Here is a 22,658-nt window from a genome sequence, read left to right on the forward strand (position 1 = left end):
TTTCTTGTACACTCTGCACTAAAGAGTCACTGGGAATTCACAGGGACTCCAAAAATGTGGGTTCAACATCCACCTCTGCTCTTAACTTTTGGACCACTGTGGAAGTCAGACAAGCACATAAGGGCTTCAGATTTACGGTAATTATTGGTAATTACTTTTTAAAACTACACTGACAAGGGCAAGGATACCAGTATCATCTTAGCAGTACTTCTTTTAGCATCACAGACCTCTTTAACCAGAGAGAGTGAACTAGACAAGTGTAACATCAGTACAGGAAGAATCATCTCATGGTGAACAGCTCTGGTGCATCTTTACCAGTACTGGCAGTTCACTCCAGCAGGAAGGACTACTGGTGGGTGGAAAGGATCCCACTTCTGACTGCGCTTTTACAGTCACAATAGGCTCTTTGTCTGTTGTTTGCTTGTTTTTGCTCATAAACCCATCCAAAGTTAACTGGAAGTCACTGAAAGAAAACATAATGCCATAAGGCCATTCTGATGCTGCCACTTTTCAGAAAAGGGCTGTACCACTGTTGCCCTTAGTTGAGCACAGGGTGTCAGTGCATTAAATTCTCCACTGTGCTTGTTGATTAATTTAGATTGTGTTCCAAGGCTCTTCTGTAGTTTTACTGAGGAAGGAAGTGTGTAAGTAAAACAGAAAATGAAGGCTTTGACGGTCAGTAAGACTATTAGAAAGACTTTTTTCCTGCAAAAGCAGTTCTCAGTTATAACAATATCCAAAATTAAAGTATTTCTTTATAACCAAAAATGGGCCTGCTTATATCTGTTTAGATTCCCAAGCTTTTGAATGGCATCATTGTCCTCTGTCCTTATTTGAGATGTGCTTTTTAAGACAGGAGTACTTTTGGTATAAAATGTATCTATTTTTGCCTTTAAACTTTAGGTGCAGTTGTATTCTGACCTTTTTAACCACCTACTGAAGTTTTCTTTCAGCAAATAAATAATCAAGAGACGCTCAGTTCAGTAAAGCAAGAGCTTAAATTTAAGGCAACAAACAGTGCCAGTAATTTGACAGACATGCTCGTTTAACGTGCAGATATCAAAACTAAACTCACAAAGGTTGAAGATAATGAACCTACTTATATAACCAAGCTCAACACATGCTATATAGCATTTTTGTATATTATGGTTTTGTTTTACATTTTTCCACTAAAAATTAGCAATAAGGGCTAATCTGTAATTCTCATAGAAGTGTCATTGACATCACATATTGTAAACATTTTAGCATTTTCACCCAGCTGGAGAAGAACTTGAAAACACAAGGTACATTAACTTTGGTATTTAAAAATTACTTTATATGTAAATATTCCAAAAGATTGAGAAAAAAAGCACATAGGCTGAAGTAAAATTAACTTTAGATGGATATTTCTAAGTTAACTGATTGTGTGCACAAGAACGAAATCAGTAAATATTGAATTATTTGGTAACCAGAACTTTTTTTTTTTTCTGGAAATAAATACAATCCTTATGTTATTCATTGCCTTTTTACGATTCAAATAACTGCTTGGAGTCTCCACACGTTTCACTGATTACATTATTGTAAAGGGCAAAATATCCCTCAAACTAAAATTTCATTATTTTTACACATCCTTCTGGAAAGACTGCATAAAATGTAATAAAAAAATGTGATTTAACGATGATGCTGTACGGCATACTGAAGAAGAAGCTAAAATATGAGGTTTAAGGGAGAACTGAGAGCAGTCAAAATCCAAACTTAAAAGCGTGTGGACTTACTCAGTGCACTGTACAGAAACCCAGTTTTTGAATATTTATAAGACACAATTCATGAAAATCTTGTTATAATGCTTCTTATAATGTCTTATTGTTAATTAGTTTTCTTGCTATGTAGTCCTCTCTGCTGACATGGATAATCCCTGCAACCTAAATGCACCTAAATGGGTTCTACTTTGCATGTGTGAGCGCTGTCTGTCTTGTTAAATTCATTTCAATGCATGAGAAAATAAAGATACCAGAGCAGTGGGTAGGGAAAAGGGGCATGTGATGTAAGCCATTCAGTTCTAGTTTTTAAGTTTTAGAGTACATCACCCACTTCAGTTCAGAAAGATAGTGAAAAGGTTATTTCTGGGGTTTTCGCCTTTAGGAACTGATACGAGACAATCGAAAATACAATTGGTATTAATAAATCACGACAGGTTTGTGTTCTTCATTTTGTGTCACTAAGCAGAATGAGAATAGATTTTCTGCTTCAAAAATTTCAAACTTCCTCATTACTAAGAAAATATGGCAGAGGAACCATACAGACAGAAGAGTTACCCTCTTTGTTATCGTGCGCTATTAACACATATGAAACCCCAGGCCTGTCTGCACCTTGATAATACAGAATATAGGATCGATACTGGTTTTAAATACACACTGGAAAGTCTGTTCAATACCAACTATGGCATTCACAAAGTTATGCAAAGTTACGGTTTTCAAAATGCCACAAAAGTTAACTATCAGACCATTTTGTGTTCAACACAGACCAGGTGATGTCAGGAGAATGGATTGTGCACCGCTTACTGCCTTCATTATAATCCCTGCTTGGTAACAACGATAACACAGTGGAAGACTGGTAATATATTAACGTTCTCTTTCTTCATAAGTAAAACCGTAACAAGGGCAGAAAATGCCTCAAAGGTGCTCTTGGGAACATAATCAACCTTGTAGGATCACATTTACCCATTGTTTTTTGATTATCCACCAAAAGTGGAGAAAAGTAAAACATTACTTTGTTAACTCCCGATTCTCACTACAAACTTTTTGTTAGAAACTAAGTATTCTTTATTAGAGCATGTCTCATTCCCAATGAGGGCTCATTTCTCATCTTATTTCATTCAAAAATGTCTATCAATTTCATTTGATATTTCCAGTATAGATGTTATTGATTGCATTGCCTGTCCTCTGACAAGATACTGATACCTCATGTGTTGCCATTGGAGGATATTTTCTCCACAATGTCACTGTTTGTCACTATCAATTTAATGATGAATTTACAAAGTTGGAAAATACCCATTTCCAAAAACAACAGACTTTGTATCTTAATTTACTTCTGAACTTTATTCTTCTATATCCCGTTCCGGGTCAATGTTAATAGCATGTTCTCAATATTTTTATTATGTGTATTTATCTTTACTTTTGCTTGCAAGGAAAGCAGCTCTGTGAGATCATTGCTTACGGTTTGATGGTCAGGGCTGTCTCCTGGAAAGGAAAAGTTGTGAGTTTGAACCCCTTCAGACTGAAGAGGGTTTAGAACCCCTAGTACTCCACAAAGGATTTAACCTTAGATTATTTTGCAAAAGGTCATCTTCATCTCTTTATCAAGCATATGTTTACCCCAAGGACATAACTGGGCAATCCATATGCTGAGGTGGAAATAGATGCATAGGGCAGGATTCCATTTGGTATTGAAACTTCTAAATTTAGGCACCTATAGGTAGGCAAAGTGTCTAAGCTTCCATTATAGTCCATGGAGATCTTGTTAGTACAGTCTATAGGACAGTTTACCTCTAGTAGGTACTCAATGACTGTGGCACTGGCAGACATACTCATTTTCAAGTTTTTGTTTTCTTAACTTTTCAGTTAATTCTACAGTTAGCAATTAGTTTTATTTCCTGCATACAGTGCTGCTAGACATCTCTTATGGGGTCTTTGCCTTCACCTGCTCCGAAGGACATCAGTTTCTCCTACCTCCTATAAATGCTACACAGTGGTATTAATATATCTAAATTTAACCTTTAATATTAAATCTTAATCCTAGGGTGTATTCAAAGATATTTCCATATCAATTATTTCCAACTTCCTAGCTCTATGTAGATTCCTGGCTCGGTGTGGTTAATAGAAAAGGATAGCTGTCTTGTTTAGCTGCTGTGAGACACTTATTGTAGTTCTTGCCTCTAATTGTCTGTCCAGGACATTTTGGCACTAAGTTTAAGGAAAATAAATCATCCTGCTGCATTTAATGGCCTATGTTTTAGACTTCTACACTTGGACGCTTGAAATGCAGCAAATCTGCCAAAAAAAAAAGGTGCTTGAATCTTTTTTCATCTTAACAAAATACTATTCTCACATTTGTATCAGCTTGCATTTGTAAAATGCCTCCTGTTAAACAAAATTAAACAAAGAAACAAAACAAAACAAAAAACAAAACCAGAAGGGAAAAAATTAAAGCCACCAGCTGTAAAGCTGGCTACTGACGGTTTCTACTTCAAAATCAAATACAAAATATATCAAAAACTTGTCCACACTTGTCCCAAAACACTGACCTGGACATTCCTTGGTTTTTGTGATATATATTTTCTCAGACACAATCACATCAATCAAAATAAACTGAAAATTTAAAGGTCTAGACAAACCAAAAGGACAAACAGTTGTATAGGTTATAAAATGACATTTGGGTAATAGTTTGAGCTGGGAGGTTATAAAAGAAGAGTATCTCTAAAATAGCATGCCCAGTATATATAGAAACTCCATACACAGCAGAATGCACTAGCAAACACCTTCTCACGGCACTCCCAGATCTCCTTGGTTCTGCCCCACAACTGTCTGAAGAAGAACCCACATGGATTCTTTTACAAGTGCTAGACATTTTCTAGACTAAAGAAAGGCAGTTAATTCTAGTGTCTAAGTCATGGGGTTGTGGACCTAAAAGTACTTTGTGCTCTAATGTTGGCTGAAACACTGACTCACTATGATATTTAGACACTGTATATATCCTTGACCCTGATGAAATTTTTTCTGTTTACTGGAGAAACCTCAGAGGAAAAGAAGGTTGCGTCTGATCAGAGTTCTCTTGAGTATATAAATTACAAAAACACACGAACAGAATACTCTGCCTGAGGTGAAAAACAAAAATAAAACACATTCTCAGCAGTCAATTGTACAGGGAAGGTAAGTACGGAGATATATATAGAAATACATGCATATAAGGACAAGCTTTTGGTAAATTTAGCATAGTTTTTCTCTTGAATTTACAATGAAGAAGATAAAATGTAATTCACATTAAGGTGTGCTATTTCAAGATCGGTATATGGTACTTAATATAAATAACATTAAAAGCATGTAGAATCTGACATCAGAAAAATATGCTTTGCACTACGCAGAGCATGCCTCACTCTGTAGTACTATAAAGAAAATGGTGTTTCATGTTTCCAGATGTTCTTCTTGGGGCACTGGTGGTAAATATGTTTTATATGCTTTATTTCTCAAAGATTTGAATCTGTGTGTGTATATGAAATGCTGAAGCATGTGTGTGAGTACACACACAATTTGTGTACCTAAAACATCAGATGGTTGACTGGCCACTTACAAGAAAAAAAGAGAAGGGAGGGAAGAATGGGCTGAAGATGAGTGATGTGCATAGAAAAAGATATTATTGACTTTTTCCTGTTTATGCTACAACTTTTAATGTATAATCTGCTTAAAAAGAGATTAGACTGTCCTGACTACTGCTGACTGTCTCTCCTGGTTTAGAATTCCCCTACTGGCTGCTGGCACTATGTTGGTTAAATGCAATCAAAAGTTGTTCAAATGAAATAGTTCTTTTTTGTTTAAAATGAATTGTTTTGTTTTATTATCTGATATTTAACATATTTACAGTATAAGCTATTATGATATTATATTAAGACGATAGATTCTTTTTGTGAATAACCATTTAAAATTGAGTAGATATAAAAGTAAGTACTCACTGACATTCTAAAAAGACATTGAATAGATCTGTATTTCAGTCAAAATTGCACTCATGAAGTAGTATAAACTAACGGACTTCATTTTAAGTCTGGTCAAAATAACGTAATCTTTACAGGCTAAGTACACAAATATATCAAATTCATTATTAAGGAGTGATTCTGTTTTTCTGGTTCTGTACTGCTCTATATCTCAGTATATGCAATGCCTTAATTAGTGACATTCAAATTGATGCAATAACTCCTGGATTTGGGCCAATACCCGTGGAACGATTCCGGTTCTATGGTCCCAATCTGACATGCTGTTTAAATCTGGACTTTCAATGAATCCATTGGTAAACCTGACATCAGGAACAGGTTTATGTTTAGTGATGAACCGATAGGAACAGGACGGCACTTTAACTCATGCTTTTGATACATGCAAAGATATTTCCGTCATTTAAAAGATGAACATTTTGCTCCACTTCCATAGAGTTGTGGGGAGATGGCAGAGAGGCCAACAACTAGAAATTGCATCATTAGGATAACATGTAGCATTGGGAATCATAACCATAGCCTGTGAAATTTAGAATTATATTATATTCTCCATTGCCTAGAATAATAGTATGAATTGCAGGATAATAGCCCCAGCCCATGCCCTTCAATGCATACGTATATTACATTTAGTTAACTAGCTAGGCAAGAAATATTCCTCACTCAACATTATCAGAGAAGATGGTGATAGCATTAAAAATCATCACAAATACATCATGCTCTCAGCTAAAAATCTATTCAGGCATAATTTAGCAGCTATTCAACACAACAGGGTTTTTTTTGTGAAATTGCTTTGCTTGGAGCTGTTCATCTAGCATATTACTTTCCATTTAAACTTGTTTAAATCCTGATATACATTTGTATTATTCTCATTACGACTGGGCCGTCCTGCATAGCATAAGCTTAATAAAAGATCTTCTATTCCAATTAAGTGGTAAGTAGTATAAATATTGTCCTTATAATCTTTAAAACACTTAGAATTCTAACTGATAAAAACCAAAACAGTATTTTAAATATTTTATCCTTGTTTCTGGGCATTTCAGTTTTATGGCAACTTCAATTACTATCAGACCTATTCCTTTAAGCAAATATCAGAAAATGTAATGTTGGCCTTTACTGGATCTGTTTTAAAGGAATTCAACCAGCCTAGCTCATAGGAGAGAATGGTAAGTTGAGTTGTACTCTAAGCAGAACAGGGCTGAATTAAAAACAGTAAAAGCAACGTATATGGTATATGGTAAACCTACCCTACATACAACCCTCATAAATTGGAAGATAAATATAATTTTGTCTACACATTATGCATTCTCTGTGCTGAAATGGAATGCATGATGAACTAGTCCCCATTTAATATCTGATGTTCTCTTGATCTGCTTACCTGGTACACACAGAATAACTTTTTATGCAGAATGAGATTCTGACTACCACAGACAAAACACTATGGAATGGAAGCATGGATAACAAGATATATCACGAAACTGGTATAATTTATCTTAGGTTTTGCCATGCATAGAGATGCAAATGCATAGCTACAATGCTACCAACATTTCAATGCATTTTTCTGAATACTGGGATGCTTCAAAGAACAAAAGTCTTAGAATCATCTTCTTTATCCCCTTTGCACTGAGATTCCTGTCTAGATTCAAATTCTCAAAACATCGTTCATGAAAATGGCTGTATTTTTTAATGGCAGTGGCCTCTGCAAGTCAACAATACAGACATGTAACATTTTCTTCTTTTTTTTGAAGGACGGTTTTCCACCAAATAGGCCTTTTCCAAAATTTTGGATGGAATACTGCCCAGATATTGCCAGTGAGGACATAAAGACTTTGATTGACGTTAAGGATAGGCACGTGAAGGTCTTTGCTTCCCTCTAGTGACTGCTCCAGGAAGAGATGTAATTGAGTGTGCTCGTGTTGCTAGACCATGGCACAGAGATTCAGCAAAGGATTAATTACGTGTGAGGATTAAATACCTGTGAAGTCAGTGATATAACAGCTGATATAACATTAAAGATGTAGACTTGTGACAGCAATTGATAAAATATGGCAAATTTAAACTGGACATGAGTTTGACTGTTTCTGGTGGAGTTTTACTGTTTTGTCAGGCAAAGATATGATTTCAGAAACAACTGGGGGACACCCTCTAAGATGCATTTCAAGACACTATTCCAAACGTTTCTTTTAAGGTCATTTTGCCATAAAAACACCTTTCTTGTAGAAGGACAGAGCAGCCTTTGATGAATTAAATGATGTTTGATTTATCAGAGAAAATAGTTATTAAACGAGGACACTTCAGTCAGACTTAAATCCCTGCATTTGGAAGCAAAAAGAAGCAATCGTATACTCTGCAAATGCTCAAAACCAACTTGTATTATGTTCTCCTCATAACACTACTAAAAGTAGGCGTATTTATACCAGCTGTAGTTCTGTCTGTTTTGTACTGACTGCAAATAAGTTTAAAAGAAACAAATACAGGTCTGCACAAAACCACACAACGTGATTTACTTATAAGCAATTTCTGCACATGATCTGTCTCTCTCTTGTGAGAGAAGAGGAGAGAAGGGCAGCAGGGTGCTTCCCACATGGAGAACAATATTCTCCAGATCTTTCATCTTCTTGGGTGACACAAGTAGGTTTCATTTTTGTTTAAGGATGGCTTAATACAAAGACCTTTAGTGCTGCTGCACTTCTGTTGGATAAACAGAGTGGAATTCTTCAGGACTGGCAGCATTCATGAGCTCATCAGAATGAATGGGAAAAAACCAGAAATTTCATTATAAAACTATTTAACCTCCAGTGTTCTGCAACACGGCAGGGAAATGATACTGGCTTTGAGACCAACTAGAGAGCATTCTCAATTAGGACGCTGGAATTTGGAGCTCTAACTCTGCTGGGGTATGATGAGTGACCTTGGATGTGCTGCTTTCATTATGCCCTACTTTCCCCAATCTATAAATCAAGGGGGACGATACCAGCCTCTGTGCTATATTGCTTTTAAGTCTACAGGTTTAACACACTTTAAGAGTTACATGACATAAATGAGAAAGGTTGATAAACTTCTGCAGTTGTAATTGTGCTATATTGTACTTTTGGAAGTTTTACTGGATTTGGTGAACACTGTTTTCCTCTACAAAAGTCATTCCAAGGCCAGCATGATGATGGATCTCATCTGCTGCGTTTCTGGGTGAGGTATTGCTAGGGAAAACAATGATCAAATTTTATTTCACTTGTTAATATCTATGAATTTTTCTGGAAACACAGATGCAAAACCAAATTATGACCAATTTATTTTCTGTTATAAAGTTTATTCAAATTTTTAGTTACCTTCTGCCCTCACTATACACTAAAAAATTTGTCAAAAGTCCAATTCAAATCTTTAAATTTGATTAAGAAGATAAAACCACTGGTTCTTTTTATTCACATTTCAGAATGATAATTGCCTGATATTACAAGAAATCACTATTTTTAGTTTTTGAAAATCTACATTTACATAAAGGCAATAAATAGCAATTGAGTTCTCAACAAATGGAGTTGATTAATCACCCAGTACAAATGAGAAAGAAAACTTATTAGCAAGAATTAATTTGGTTTCCTTTTTTTTGCTATAAATCTCAGCAGGCCGTACAAGCTCTGTTCGTGGCCGTGTAGGTGTTAGTGAAGAGCAGTGTTATAAAAAAGAACTAAATTATAAATTCCTCCCATATATACTGATTCATTTTGTGTGTGACTTAAGCAAAGAAAATTTTGGTCTGAGTCTTTTTCAACATAAAGACACTCCATTTTGTATCGCACAATACACACATATTTCAGAACTAAGTACTCCTGCATTACAGTATAATCTTAGCAACGTGTACATTTAAATTTTTTCAATGTAGGACTTGCGTGGCTTGACCAGTGGTTTGCCACTTGATCTGATCTGATTCAAATCAGTCAAAGCCTTTTTGTTTTCTGCAAGGGAGTTTGGATCAGGTTCATTCCATACTGTTTTATCAAAAAAGAACATGATTCTGTAGCCTTTCAATTCTTTCTGCAAGACTACTAGGATAGAAGATTATGTAGTGTGTTATTAGACAGGGTCCATCATGGGAAGTTATTCATAAAAGTAGGCACTCCAGGAGGCATTTAACTTTTGAATAAGTTAATTAACGTAGGGCTACAAAGATGATTCAAGGACTGGAGCCCCTCCCTTATGAGGAGAGGCTGAAAGAGCTGGGACTCTTTAGTCTGGAGAAGAGAAGGCTGAGGGGAGACCTTATTAATGCTGACAAGTATCTCAAGGGCGGGCTGAGGGAGGAGGGAACCAGACTCTTTTCAGTGGTTCCCAGTGAGAGGACGAGGGGCAACGGGCACAAGTTGGAACATAAAGGGTTCCACTTGTAAATGAGGAAGAACTTTTTCACGGTGAGGGTGGCAGAGCCCTGGAACAGGCTGCCCAGGGAGGGTGTGGAGTCCCCTTCTTTGGAGATTTTCAAGCCCCACCTGGATGCTCCTGAGTAACATGCTCTGACAAGCTCTGGGTGGTCCTGCTTCAGCAGGGGAGTTGGACTAGATGATCTCTATGGTCCCTTCCAACTCTAAAAATTCAGTGAAAAAATTCAGTGAAATTCAGTGTCACCTCCTTCTGGTGACTCTCCATGTCCACCCCATCTTCCACGCCCTCATGGTGATGGTGGGAGCTGAGGGCTGCATGTGAGGGTGTTACTCGTGATGCTCGGTATTACGGCACCCAGCTTCCAGCCTATGACTGTGCTTCCAGCCTATTACTGTGCTTTGACTTCTGCACCATGGTTCAAGAGTCCAGGGTCTGGGCCCGCTAAGACAAGTGACTAACTTTGTCGGGCCAAACTTTCCTGGGCCCTAGAGCTCCATACAGACTGGTTGTTATGGCATCTGTCACAGATCTAAGCATCAGAGAAGGACATGAAGTTCAGTGGAACTGTTGAGACAGCCTACCAAACTGCCACACTAGATGGAATTTTTAAAATGGAAATGTATGCATACACATAAAGATTCTTTGACCACCTCAGGCTTACACAGCCTTGCCCAGACTTACATAAAGCTAGGAAAAAACCCACTGACAGTGATATGGCTGAGATTTAGGTGTGGCATGGTGACAAACACATGAGTGGTAAAATTAAATATAGAAGTGCTGGGAATCAGCTCCCCAACCCATGAATATTTTCCTAAATAATATGGCAGAGTTCCAGCAGCACACATCATGAGTAACAGACTCCAGAGGAGCCAACAGCTCAGTGGGCATGGGTTGCTCCTGTGAGACTGAAAAATGTGTTCCAAGCTCCTCGAGTAACTTCTGTAAAGAAAAAATTGAGGGGCTGGTCCCTGTGGTTCCCAAGTAGATGCTCTAACCATTGGATTACTTGCTGGTTGAGAATGTCTCTGATGTCTCCCTCTCCATTCTTCTTTTCCTTTCCGGAAAGGTAGGAGAGACAGGAGAAAAAATTTCAGGAGTTTTCTTTCATCTTAAATCACTTCTGTGGGGTGGGAAAATCAGGCCTAGGACCTGACCAATGTATTGCCTTTCTGTTTGTGGACTGAGACATTGGAATCAATGCATCACAAACAGTTCCTGACAGCAGAGAGAGTTTTTCATGCCAGGCAACGCAAAGCAGAAAAGATACAACTCTTTTTGAGTCTTCGTTTGGTCGGTTTAAGGAACCAAATTGTTTATTCTCACAATGCCCATTACAAATATTCCACACATTTTCCCATGTACTGAAAGGAGAAGCATTCAGTATTCTAAGACTTTACTGAAGTCAACACTTAGAATACATTTTCTGAAACGAATGCATGAAGAAATCAGTCAAATTTCTGAGAGGGAAAAATTCATCACTTTCGTACTATTGATGCTATCAGCTTCATGCAGGGAGACTGGAAATACTGAAGGAAGCACCAGAAGGCACAAACAGCCTAATTTTAATCAACACAGACAGATGTGCTCTACATTTTGGGAGAATCAACTGAAATAAAAAAAGCTGAATTATTGGATTTGAGTTTGCCCTTTATAATACAAGACATAATATTTTATTCTTTAGTTGCACTGTCTCAATATCGTGCACACATTTGACTAGTTGCCTATAGAGAGGGCACAAGACTGCCAGCCTGATAAATGGAAAACCTTACAAAATATCACTACAGGGAAGACTCACCGAATATCATCGAAAGACTGGATTTAAACAGGTTTCAGTAAAGTTCGGATGACTAAATTGTCACAGATATCGATGGAGTTTAATGATCTGGTGTGATTAAACGGCTCACAGATACAGAACTTTCTTCAATGATGGATGATAAGAAACTGTTAATTATTGATGAATCTCCTGAGAAGCATGCCCAAAACCCAGACAGACAAGGCTTCCCCTGCTGTTGGAGAAGTATTAAACTGAGAGGATCAGTGGAGGAGATGTCATTTACCACATGTGAACTTGCAATGCATGCAGATAAAGATGTGGGAGAAGTGGCTAAAAAGGTCACAAAACCCATGAGAGGTTAGGGCTGGCTGGATGCCAAGGAGAAAAGTAAACACAGTTTTCATCTGAAAAGCACTTAATTTCAAACACCTGCCTCAGCATAGACGACTGATTAGTTTAGCACCTTCAGCTAAAAGCAGACTACTTTTTGTTGGTTTTGTTCCAAAGCACTTGCCAAATCCTGGTTATGCAAAAATTACCCAATTTGGAAGGACACGAGCACAGCACAGCTCTGTAGGATTTGCAGTGTGGATGAGGCTATTAATCCATCAAATACAGTTGCCAGCTGCTGAGAATAGCTAATGCCTGACTTTTTGGAAAAAATAAAAGAACTCAACATCACCGTGGGCACCTGACCAATTGTATAGTTCTCTACATATTTATTTATTAAGATTTAAAATTATAAGAATTGATTCAGCATTATAGAGCTTTCATGATAATTCAAAATGCATGGTGTCAGAATATAAATCTTAAAGTATTCCTGAGTAAATACAAATAAAATGCTCTAAAGGAAAAAGAAACTGTATTACAAAAATAAAATTATGAATCAACTGATTAGGGACCCTTTCCTAAGGACGGAGGAAAACAGTAGAATTTTCTACATAAATTAATACACACATGTGTAAAGAAAGTGACGATGATGTCCATGCAGAACTTACTGATACATCCTAACTTACTGTGAATATTTGATGGCTCATATCACTTCTCAAAACTGATAGATCTCCAAGAACACCCTAAACTTCAACTATTTCAACATCTTCAGTAGCTACTACTAAATGACTAGAAAAGATATCCTTCAGAATACAAAAGTATATGTGTTTCTCCCTCAAAACCTCAGACCATTTTACGTAAGCTTCATGTAAATTTTAGACATGTCAAAATTTCACTTTTCCACCCAGATTCTGAAGCATACTGAAACCAATAGTTATATGTAGCACTAAACTTCTCTATAAAGAATACTAAGAGAAACGCATGCAGAACTAGTGGCAAGCACAAAACACATTTGTTTGCAATTGCTTTGCACATTAATCCTGAATACCTGCATGAAATCTTTTAATCACATTTTTTGGTTTTTTTGGTAGTATAATTCCATGCAAATATGCATTTGATATTCTGGACTGGAGCAGTGAATTCAGAGCGTGTGCTTAAAGTAATACATGTAAAAAATGGTAAATAAAGCACTGTTCTAATACTGTGTAAGCAAAAAATTGTGAAGAGGAAACAAAAGAACACGTTCCAAATGTTTTGCATTCTGTGTGCACATAATAATACATAGTGTCAAGTCTTTTATGTACTTCATTCCACACATTTTATAGAAATTGAACATGAGGTTGCTGGCAAATAACTGCATTATGATTCTTTTGCAGAGGCATAGACCATGGTACTATTTGCATTCGGAGTGATTTCTAGTATCACGTCTAAGGTTTCTCATTTCTATACCATTATGTTGTTTCTCAGCCACCACAGCACTGATACAAACCCAGACTCAGGGGTAAAAGCACTCACAAAGTCACAGGCACACAATTTCCCACAATGTAGCTGAGTCAGCAGCATAAGATATACATAATATACCTGGACAAGAAGTAAAACATCATCTTAAAATGCCAACCACATAGGGATCTTTCTTGAAATACTTAATCTGTATTTAGGCAAAGTTTGCCATGACTTCAGTGGGAGATTCATTGTGACAGATTAGTGCAGCAAATTACAACTGCCTAAACTTGGAATTCTTTTTAAACCATGCTGACTTCACTGCTTTACTTCTTTACAGTGATATTTTCTGTTTTGCTACAGAAGGGGAACACGCTGAAAAAAAGTAGCAGAAGACTTCTAGCAAGCTTTCACGATACAGCTATTATTTTACTAAACTAAACTGAAAATTTACACCAACTAAAATGAAAATTGCTGTGGGTATCACACTTCAAAATGATATTTCTCCTTGCAGTAACAGAAATGGAAGCCTTCCTTAGTTATCTGTATGATCATTTACCCACTTGCTTGTTGCCCAGCAACTGCCATCAAGGAACTACAGTTCTTAGACATTGTCATTTTAATCTTCAAAACGTGGATTAAAATTACCATGTGAGTAATCTTTTCCTGGTGAGGTATTATATTCTTTCAATTTACATAGCTGCCAAAAGGAAGCCAAGTGGCTGGAGAATTCTGTACTTTCCCTCTGTGAAAGTTTCATTTTTCCTGCCCTCATACCAACCCATTTACTGACCAGCTACTTAAATATTGCTAGGTACTTTGTAATACATGAGCCATAGCAAGAAGAGCAAACATCCATCACTTACGTTCTTGAGTCATCCCACAGGACACAGTAGGGATTCAATGTACCCTAAGGAGAAAACAAACAAATCTATTAGTTACAGGTACACAAAAAAAAAGGTCACACTTGACCTAAATATTTAGCTGTGTCTCCTCCTACATGATCCCTCTTATACTCTGACAAATTTATGCCACTGAAATTCCAAAAGCTTAAGGTTAATTCTTATGGAGTATTTAGAACACACTTGAATCTCAAAGCAGAGTATTTGCTGTATTCTCTCTCTTAAACAAGGTAAGCATGAAGTTGTCTATTTGGTATATCCTACTAGAATTGAAATATGAGATAAGAGTTAATCTGTTAAGAGAGACGACTCAACATTTCTGGGTGTGTTTAGAAGCAGAACTGCAGGCCCTTAGGGAACCTGGATGTCAAAACCAGAAATGACATTAACATTTTTAAGCATAGGTTGGGCAAAATGTCTGGAGACTGGGATTTCGGATCACCCTGCATTCAGTACCCAAGTCCTTTTCTCAATTACATCCTGAATCAGCAGATTTCATCCACCTCTTTGTCAAAGACAAAAAAAGTCCTTCTGCAGTTGCTTGTGAGAGAGGCATTTAGGGAAATTTTGACCCTCTACTTCAGTATTTTGCTGACTGCATGGAATTTTATGAGTAGAGTATAAATATTTAAAGCCAACATATACTTATGGCATTTTATAAGAACATAGCACTGTACAAACATAAATAAAGGATGTTACATTCCCTGAAGCATTTATAATATAAAGAAGAGGATGGGGAAGAGGGCACAGGACAAAGCACAGGATAACAGGCCCATTAAGATTCAGTGACCAGGTCCTGCATCGTTAGCCAAAAACTTTCAGTTACACTGATAGAAGAGGATACAGAAGAATAAGAAATAAGAACAACAGCATGATGGTGCAGAACTAATTTTTTTTAAAAGTTTCATTTTATAAGGAGTATTGCTTTGTATCCTAAGACTGGGTGAAGAAATTCTAGTTGCAATCTGATATAAATATATGCATACTAAAAAAGTACTCCTATAGCCAACATTATATATTTGAGATGCCTTTTCTTGCAGCAGACATCAGAGAGTTTATGCTGGCTATTCCCACGGTGCAAGTAGAATGAATACAAAAATGCTTTCAGAAGAAATGTCCATCATGAAAACATCTATAAAATAAAGGGAAATAAAAGCCTTTGTAGAAAGCTGAAATGCAATAAAACTGCTGCTGTCAGATCACATTCTTCACTCCCTTTGAAATGCATTCAAATTAAAAAAAAAGGAAAAAAGAATGCGTTTGGACATCGCGGTTACTAATGAGAGATTAAGCAGAAACATGGAAAGCAAGATAAATATTACTCCTGTTCCATAATAAGGTCTTGGGTGAGGGTTTTCTCTGCCAGACGTGGCAGCTCGTAAGGACACAGCAGCCTTTCAGAATTTCTTCCTCTTTTGATATCTTCATCAAACACCCTTCAAGAACTGCAAGGACCACAAGAAGCCTCTCTTCCTGGTTCCTTCTTTGCCCTTAACCTGTTGCTCCCTTTTTCATGGTCCTCCTGGGTCTGACCTCCTGGCGATGTCTCCTTACACTGCTGTTGCTGAGCTACCTCCAACAGCCATCACTTTCTGAAGCAATCCTTCATAGAATCATAGAATCATAGAATCATTGAGGTTGGAAGAGACCCTTGGGATCATCGAGTCCAACCATCAGCCCTACTCTACAAAGTCCTCCCCTACACCATATCCCTCAGTACCCCATCTAAACGTCCCTTAAACACAGCCAGGGACGGTGACTCCACCCCCTCCCTGGGCAGCCTGTTCCAATGCCCGACCCCTCTTTCTGTGAAAAATTCCTTCCTAATGTTCAATCTAAACCTCCCCTGTTGGAGCTTGAAGCCGTTCCCTCTCGTTCTGTCACTAATTACCTGTGAGAAGAGACCAGCACCAACCTCTCTACAGTGTCCTTTCAAGTAGTTGTAGAGAGTGATGAGGTCTCCCCTCAGCCTCCTCTTCCTCAAACTAAACAGCCCCAGCTCCTTCAGCCGCTCTTCATACGATTTGTCTTCTAGGCCCTTCACTAGTTTCGTTGCCCTTCATCACAGCTCTCGCCAGTTAATTACTTAGCAGCAGCTAAGGAAGCAGCTACTGCGTCCATTAACGTTTAGGACAGCTGCAGTGTTGGTTTGCACAATGCAGTACAGCAAAGGACTTGGGTATCTCAAAAACAGACGTGTTTGTGTGTGACTATGTATGTATATATAACTTCGCCTGGCACAGAAAACTGAACTTTTGAGATGTGATTGGCAACTTTGACAGCTCTGCAGCAGAGTGCCCACTGTGTTTTGTAGCCAAAGTTGAAAGTTTGATATCCTACGCGGCTGCTGGCTCGTCACTTCAGTGTCCCCGAGTTACTTCTGTGCTGTCAGAAGGTGAGAATTCGTACACTCGTGGGAGCAAAGAGGGTTTTTGTTAGAGTTGTGCAGTTTTTAAGAGATTACTTCCATGTCTCATTAATCAAACTCCTGGAAAAATGTGATCACATTCATCAATATATTCACAGTGCGTAAGACCAAATATATACTCTAAATAATGCATTGCAACCCCCAATGTCACTGTGGCCAGCTGTCTGTTAAATCTTCATTTATCTGCAAATCCAAATGCCATGCTCTATTCCAAGCAGCATGTGTAGTTGTGGTTTACATTTCCTCCACAAAATAATCCTCTGTTTTTATTAAAATGAATGATGATATATTTTAAATAAATTAGTATTTTAAGGCTAGTTTGAATTAAACATATTAACTTATTAACTTATTATTTTCCCACCATTTTTCATAATCTCTTATCTACTTAATTTATTCAGTGGATGGGGAATTTGTTTCAAGCACTTGATACTTCTCTGGATTAAAATATAGGACAAAAACTGAGCCAAAGGGAAAAAAAAAGTCTCTGACACCTGTTGGCAAGGTCTTTTCACCTTTCAAGATATGAGCTGATACAATATTCATTAATATTCTGTTATGGAAAGGTCGACAAAGCAAGGTGACAATCAGTGTCTCTAATCTGACCTTTTGTAACAATGAACTTTCACTGCATTTCCAAGATTTTGAAACTTGGCAAAAACCTGCTCTGTAAATTACTTAGAGGGATGGATTTAGAAAAAAAAAAAAGAAGAAAAGTCCCTAGGAATTCCTAAGAAGTCCCTAAAATTCTGGCTTGTGGGGGCGCAGCAGTCCAACCTTTTACTGGTCTGGCCTTGCTTGTGTTGTGGTAGTTTTAATAGCTTGTGCTTGGTTTATAAGTATTTTCAATGCTGACATGTTGCTTACTGGTATACTTATTTTTTTTTTTTCAAATTTCTTTTCTAGGGTAAGTGACAAAAATAATTACAGTCTTTTCTTTTCCCCTACCTGCTACCCCACGCTTTTGCAAGTACTAATTCCAATTTCAAAATATAGAAGTCATACTCCAATATTCCTTATCTACAACTCGTAAGTAGTCCCACAATCATTCCTACAATAATGGAAATGAAAAGCTAGCTTTGAGAAAAAAAATACCACAAATTCTTCTTAATAAGGATCGTTGTAAGATCAAAACAAGTATTTTTTTTCAAAGGCAGTTTGTTTTTCTTTTTCCCCTGATATATATGATTAATTTGTGGCCTATTTCAGCAAATACTGCATTACATTTTTAGTGAAATTTCTGACAGGAACAGAAGTTATGTTAAAGACTGATATTTTCTCTTAATATATATGTTGTAACTTGAGTTCAAAACCAAAACAAAACACCAAACCTACACAACCTAAAACATCTTAAAATTAAATAGAAACAGAGAAATATAAATCCCAAAGTCTCCACAATTACTCATTCATCAACTTCTAATCTTACTGAAAGGTAAGGATTCAGCTCAGTTTATATTCCTTTATTCCTTTTTTTTTTTTTCTGCTTGACTTTGCAATAAATTTCACTAAGATGTTCTTTGTACTATCATTTTTCTGAGAACTGAATGACCATTGGTGGCAAAGTAGTTTCTTCTAACCTTGAGTAAAATGTAAATCAAAGATCAAGCGTTCAAAGAGTTTTCTTCATACTTCTGCCCAGAGACACTAATCCAAATTTGTTATTGCCTGAAATATTTGGAAATCCTCCAGCTGAATTATACCTATATGACTACTTCAGCAACTGTTTGTAACACAAAATCACAGCTTTACAGTCTTTTGCCTAACAACACTGTCTACTAAAACTGTAGTAACTGTCTCTTCTAATTGTCTATTTATGACTGTTGAAAGTAAACTAACTCTTAGTAACATAAACAAAGTTTATACATCATGCCTTCACATTATTTCACCAATATCATACATCACAAACATTTCACAGACAGATACATTTTATTCTCCCTGTGGCTTCTGGGAGATGACTGACAGCAGAAAGAAAAAACAATATTTTTCATACAGTTAGACAGAGAATCATGATTTTTATTTTTTTTTTCAGATTTAAGCCATTTTAATGTCAGATTAAAGGCTGAAAAGTACAGAATTAAAAATAATTGCACAAAAACCCCTCAAACAGTTATAAGCTAAATTGGAACCAGAGCATTTCTTTCAATGTCTGCTACAACAGGTTAGGTAAAACCTAGCTTTTGAGTATAAAATAATTGAAGAAAACAAGAGAAAGCCTGAAGACCTACATAGTTCTATGACCTGTGCAGGGAGCAAAAGTTTAAGCATTCAGCACAATACTACAATTTCAATTGCATTAATCAAAGTGGTTAATGGAGAGTTTTCGGTAAAAATTACTGCTTAAATGAAAACTTCAAAACTCATGGAACAACAATTAATTTTGTTTTGCATATACACATGCATGAAACAAGTACACATTCCCTTCAAAGCATGTTAGACTGTTCCTGGGCTTAACTTTTAACAGTTAAACTGAGTTTTATTACCTGATATTTATTTATTTATTTAAAACAACCTTGCTTCTTTTTCTCATATGATCAGATAAATACTCTTGGAAGAGGAAATCAACTATCCTTGTACTTACGTTAGACAGATGGGCTAGCTCTATCTCCAGGAAAGAATCTGTAGTTTTTGGCTCAGGTCGTATAGTAACAACAATGATTTTTGAATTAAGAACTGTAAAATTCCTGGGGAAAAAAAAAAGAAAGGAAGGAAGGAAGAAAGGAAGGAAGAAAGGAAGGAAGGAAAGAAGAAAGAAAGAAAGATTTAACTTAGTATGAGGTTAAATGAGGCTTCTGATATTATATTTAAAGAAGTATCTCTTTGGTATTTTCTGTGACTTCAGTCAACAAATCATCAGGGCGATTTTTGCAAGTGGTGAAACATTCACTATTTACCAACCACATCTGACACACTGAAGAGCAACAATGGTGGCAGAAGTGCCATTCCTTAAAGCACAATTTACTAATTAGAAGGCTTTATTGATGACACAAACATTTTGTCAATGTTCAAGTGCATATCATTTGCTTCTCTCAACATCGACCCACCGGCTAGGTTCTATGAGGCAGTCATTTTTCTTCCAAACCACTCTGTTGGGCTTTTTTTCTGACTGTTAAGTGAAAAATTGTGAAGATGGATGAGTGTAATGGGAGATTCTACAGTTCTGTTGATTCTGTGCTGGTGAAAAAACTACTCCACCTGTTTCTGATTTTTTGAAAAACCTTTGCATTTGGTGTATGAGTTCGTTCATCACCTAAATACTTTAAAAAATATAATCTTTAGCTGTGCTCCAACAGAAAACCCACCAAAACCAAACATTGTTTTCTCATATATGTTGTTTAGATTTGTTCTTATGTTATTGTACGAGGAGACTCAAAATAATAATTTTCTGTTAATGTCTCTAATTCATCATCAACCTCTCTTTTCATGTAAAATATGGATCACTATGTTTTGTAGCTACCTTTCTAGGAAGGACTTAGTATTGTCAAGGTTATGCTAATACAGGCATAAAGACATGTTGACACGATGTTCATGTCTGAGATCCTTGCTTTTTAAGACCCGTCAGGCTTAGAACAACTGCCAGTTATCAGAATGACTGTTTCTGATTATCAGTACGGTATTTCCTTTGGATGTAATGCTGCTTTCAACACCTTCTGCTGATGCATATACACAAACATAAAACCTCACAGAAAGACATATTCGCACGTTATCAAAGAGGAAGCTAGGCAGTTTAGATGTAGTTATAGTAGACAGTATAAATATTCTTTTGTTGTTGTTGTTTAATTGTTTATTTTCTCTAGGGAAATGGTATTTAGGAGAGGATTTCATTTTGCTGGATCATTGAAACAGGAATTGCCATGGCTACAGTAACAGAAACTTAACTCAGTGGGCACTTTACTCAGCACAAGGAAAGAAATAACTCTTCTGGGGCAAGATATGAATTCTAGTCCCATTTTACTCAGCCAAATCATATAATGGAAATATAACAAAAGCGGCTTTACATTTTACTTAATTCTTTTGCTTCTTATTCCTTAACAACCTTCCCTTTGGTCGCAGTTGAAAGTCTCACACACTGTTGACAAAAACATATCTCTCTACCAGACTAACATTTAATGCCTGATAAACTTTCAGTGTGTTCTGTAGAGGGGGAGCAATCACAGTACCTTACTGTTCATAGAGTAGCTGAATATCTGCAGATGTTCCCAAGTAAGGCGTAATTAAAAAATAACAAACAAAACTCCAAATAAATACAAAACTGATTTCTCTAACAGATCATGACAAGTGGAAATAGAGCTTACTAACTATTAAAATATTTTTTCCATTTTGGAAACTCACATAAGCTAACGTAACGTATACTTCAGTTCTTGATCACAGTCTTTGTGATGGAGAAATATTTCCTTGCTGTATCTAATTTTTTCTACCATTCTGATGGTTCTAGGGTGAGACTCAAAAGAGCACTTAAGATACCTAAACTGTAACCCCAGTACATCTATTTTACCTCAGTGTCATTAAAACCCTACCATTCCACTTATGTTCTCAACAGCCCCTAGAATTCTGTTTCACCAGAAAATAAATGTAAGTGTCTATATCACTGTGAAATGAAATCTGCATAGAATCATGGAATGATTCTATGCAGGTTGGAAGGGTCCTTTAAGATCATCAAGTTCTAATCCCCCTGCTCGGGGCAGGGACACCTCCCACCAGACCAGGTTGCTCTATCTATCACTCTTTGTCAGGGAGTGTAGTGATAGATACAGGGGTAACAGTTTTAACTGAAAGAGATTTAGGCTAGGTTTAGACTATATATTAGGAAGAAATTCTTTCCTGTGAGGGTGGTGAGACACTGGAACAGGTTACCTGCAGAAGCTGTGGCTGCCCCATCCCTGGAGGGGTTCAAGGCCAGGCTGGATGGGGCCTACTGTAGGCCTCAAAGCATTGTAGTCACAAGAATTTCCCTCAAAACCACTAATACAGTGCCATCGATACCTTTATTGAAAATATTTATTTTAAACAATAGCAAAGTACTGAGAGCATTTATCCAGGAATTTAAGTAATCAGATTTTATGAAACGTCCCATGAGGTGGAATATGTGAATTTCAGTCCCTCTCCTATTGGGAATGACATAAAATGGGAATGACATAAAATGAGAATGACCTACCTCGCAATTCGTGGGCAAGTGCATTATCTGATAGATTTTTTATGACAGGTGGAAAGTGACTTCACCTGTACTTCTTTCTCTTTCATAAAAAAAAAATATCTAAAATTTGTATTTAATGAGAAATGAACTTGTACAGGATGGTGCTCTGCTGACTGTCAGCAAAAATACACATCAGTGTCAAATTTTGAAATCAATTAGACAAAAAATATATTAAAACCCTTGGGAACTATAGTTGAATAAATCCTTGAAGAATCAACATAGCAAAGTTTGATTGAGTAAAGGCTCAAGAAGAACTTCTGCAGCCACTGTCTCAGTGGAGTTTTTTTCTGATCTGAATTAATAATAATATTAGTCAGAGTTATTTTTCTAAGTTCTTTTTATATCTGGTTATACATTTCGAGGGTATTCTTCTCTATATGGGTATACATATTGATTCTATGTGATATGAAATTCAGGTCTTCTTTTCTTTTTAGAATGACTCCATGTTGCTCAAGAAAAATGAGCTAATGAATAAGGTATGAAAGAAG

General features: G+C 36.7%; 1 protein-coding gene across 1 annotated transcript in view; it reads right to left on the minus strand.

Annotated features, from left to right (window-relative positions):
• Nucleotides 1–22,658, minus strand: part of ADGRB3 (adhesion G protein-coupled receptor B3) — a 450,308-nt gene that overhangs the window by 162,235 nt on the left and 265,415 nt on the right. Inside the window, exons 15-16 of the mRNA XM_014937019.1 lie at nucleotides 19,558–19,660; nucleotides 14,519–14,562 (exon numbers count right to left, since the gene is read on the minus strand). Of these exons, the coding sequence (XP_014792505.1) occupies nucleotides 14,519–14,562; nucleotides 19,558–19,660 (147 nt within the window). The remainder of the gene's footprint in view (nucleotides 1–14,518; nucleotides 14,563–19,557; nucleotides 19,661–22,658) is intronic.

Source organism: Calidris pugnax, unplaced genomic scaffold, assembly GCF_001431845.1.
Source record: "Calidris pugnax isolate Ruff unplaced genomic scaffold, ASM143184v1 scaffold12, whole genome shotgun sequence".
NCBI lineage: Eukaryota > Metazoa > Chordata > Aves > Charadriiformes > Scolopacidae > Calidris > Calidris pugnax.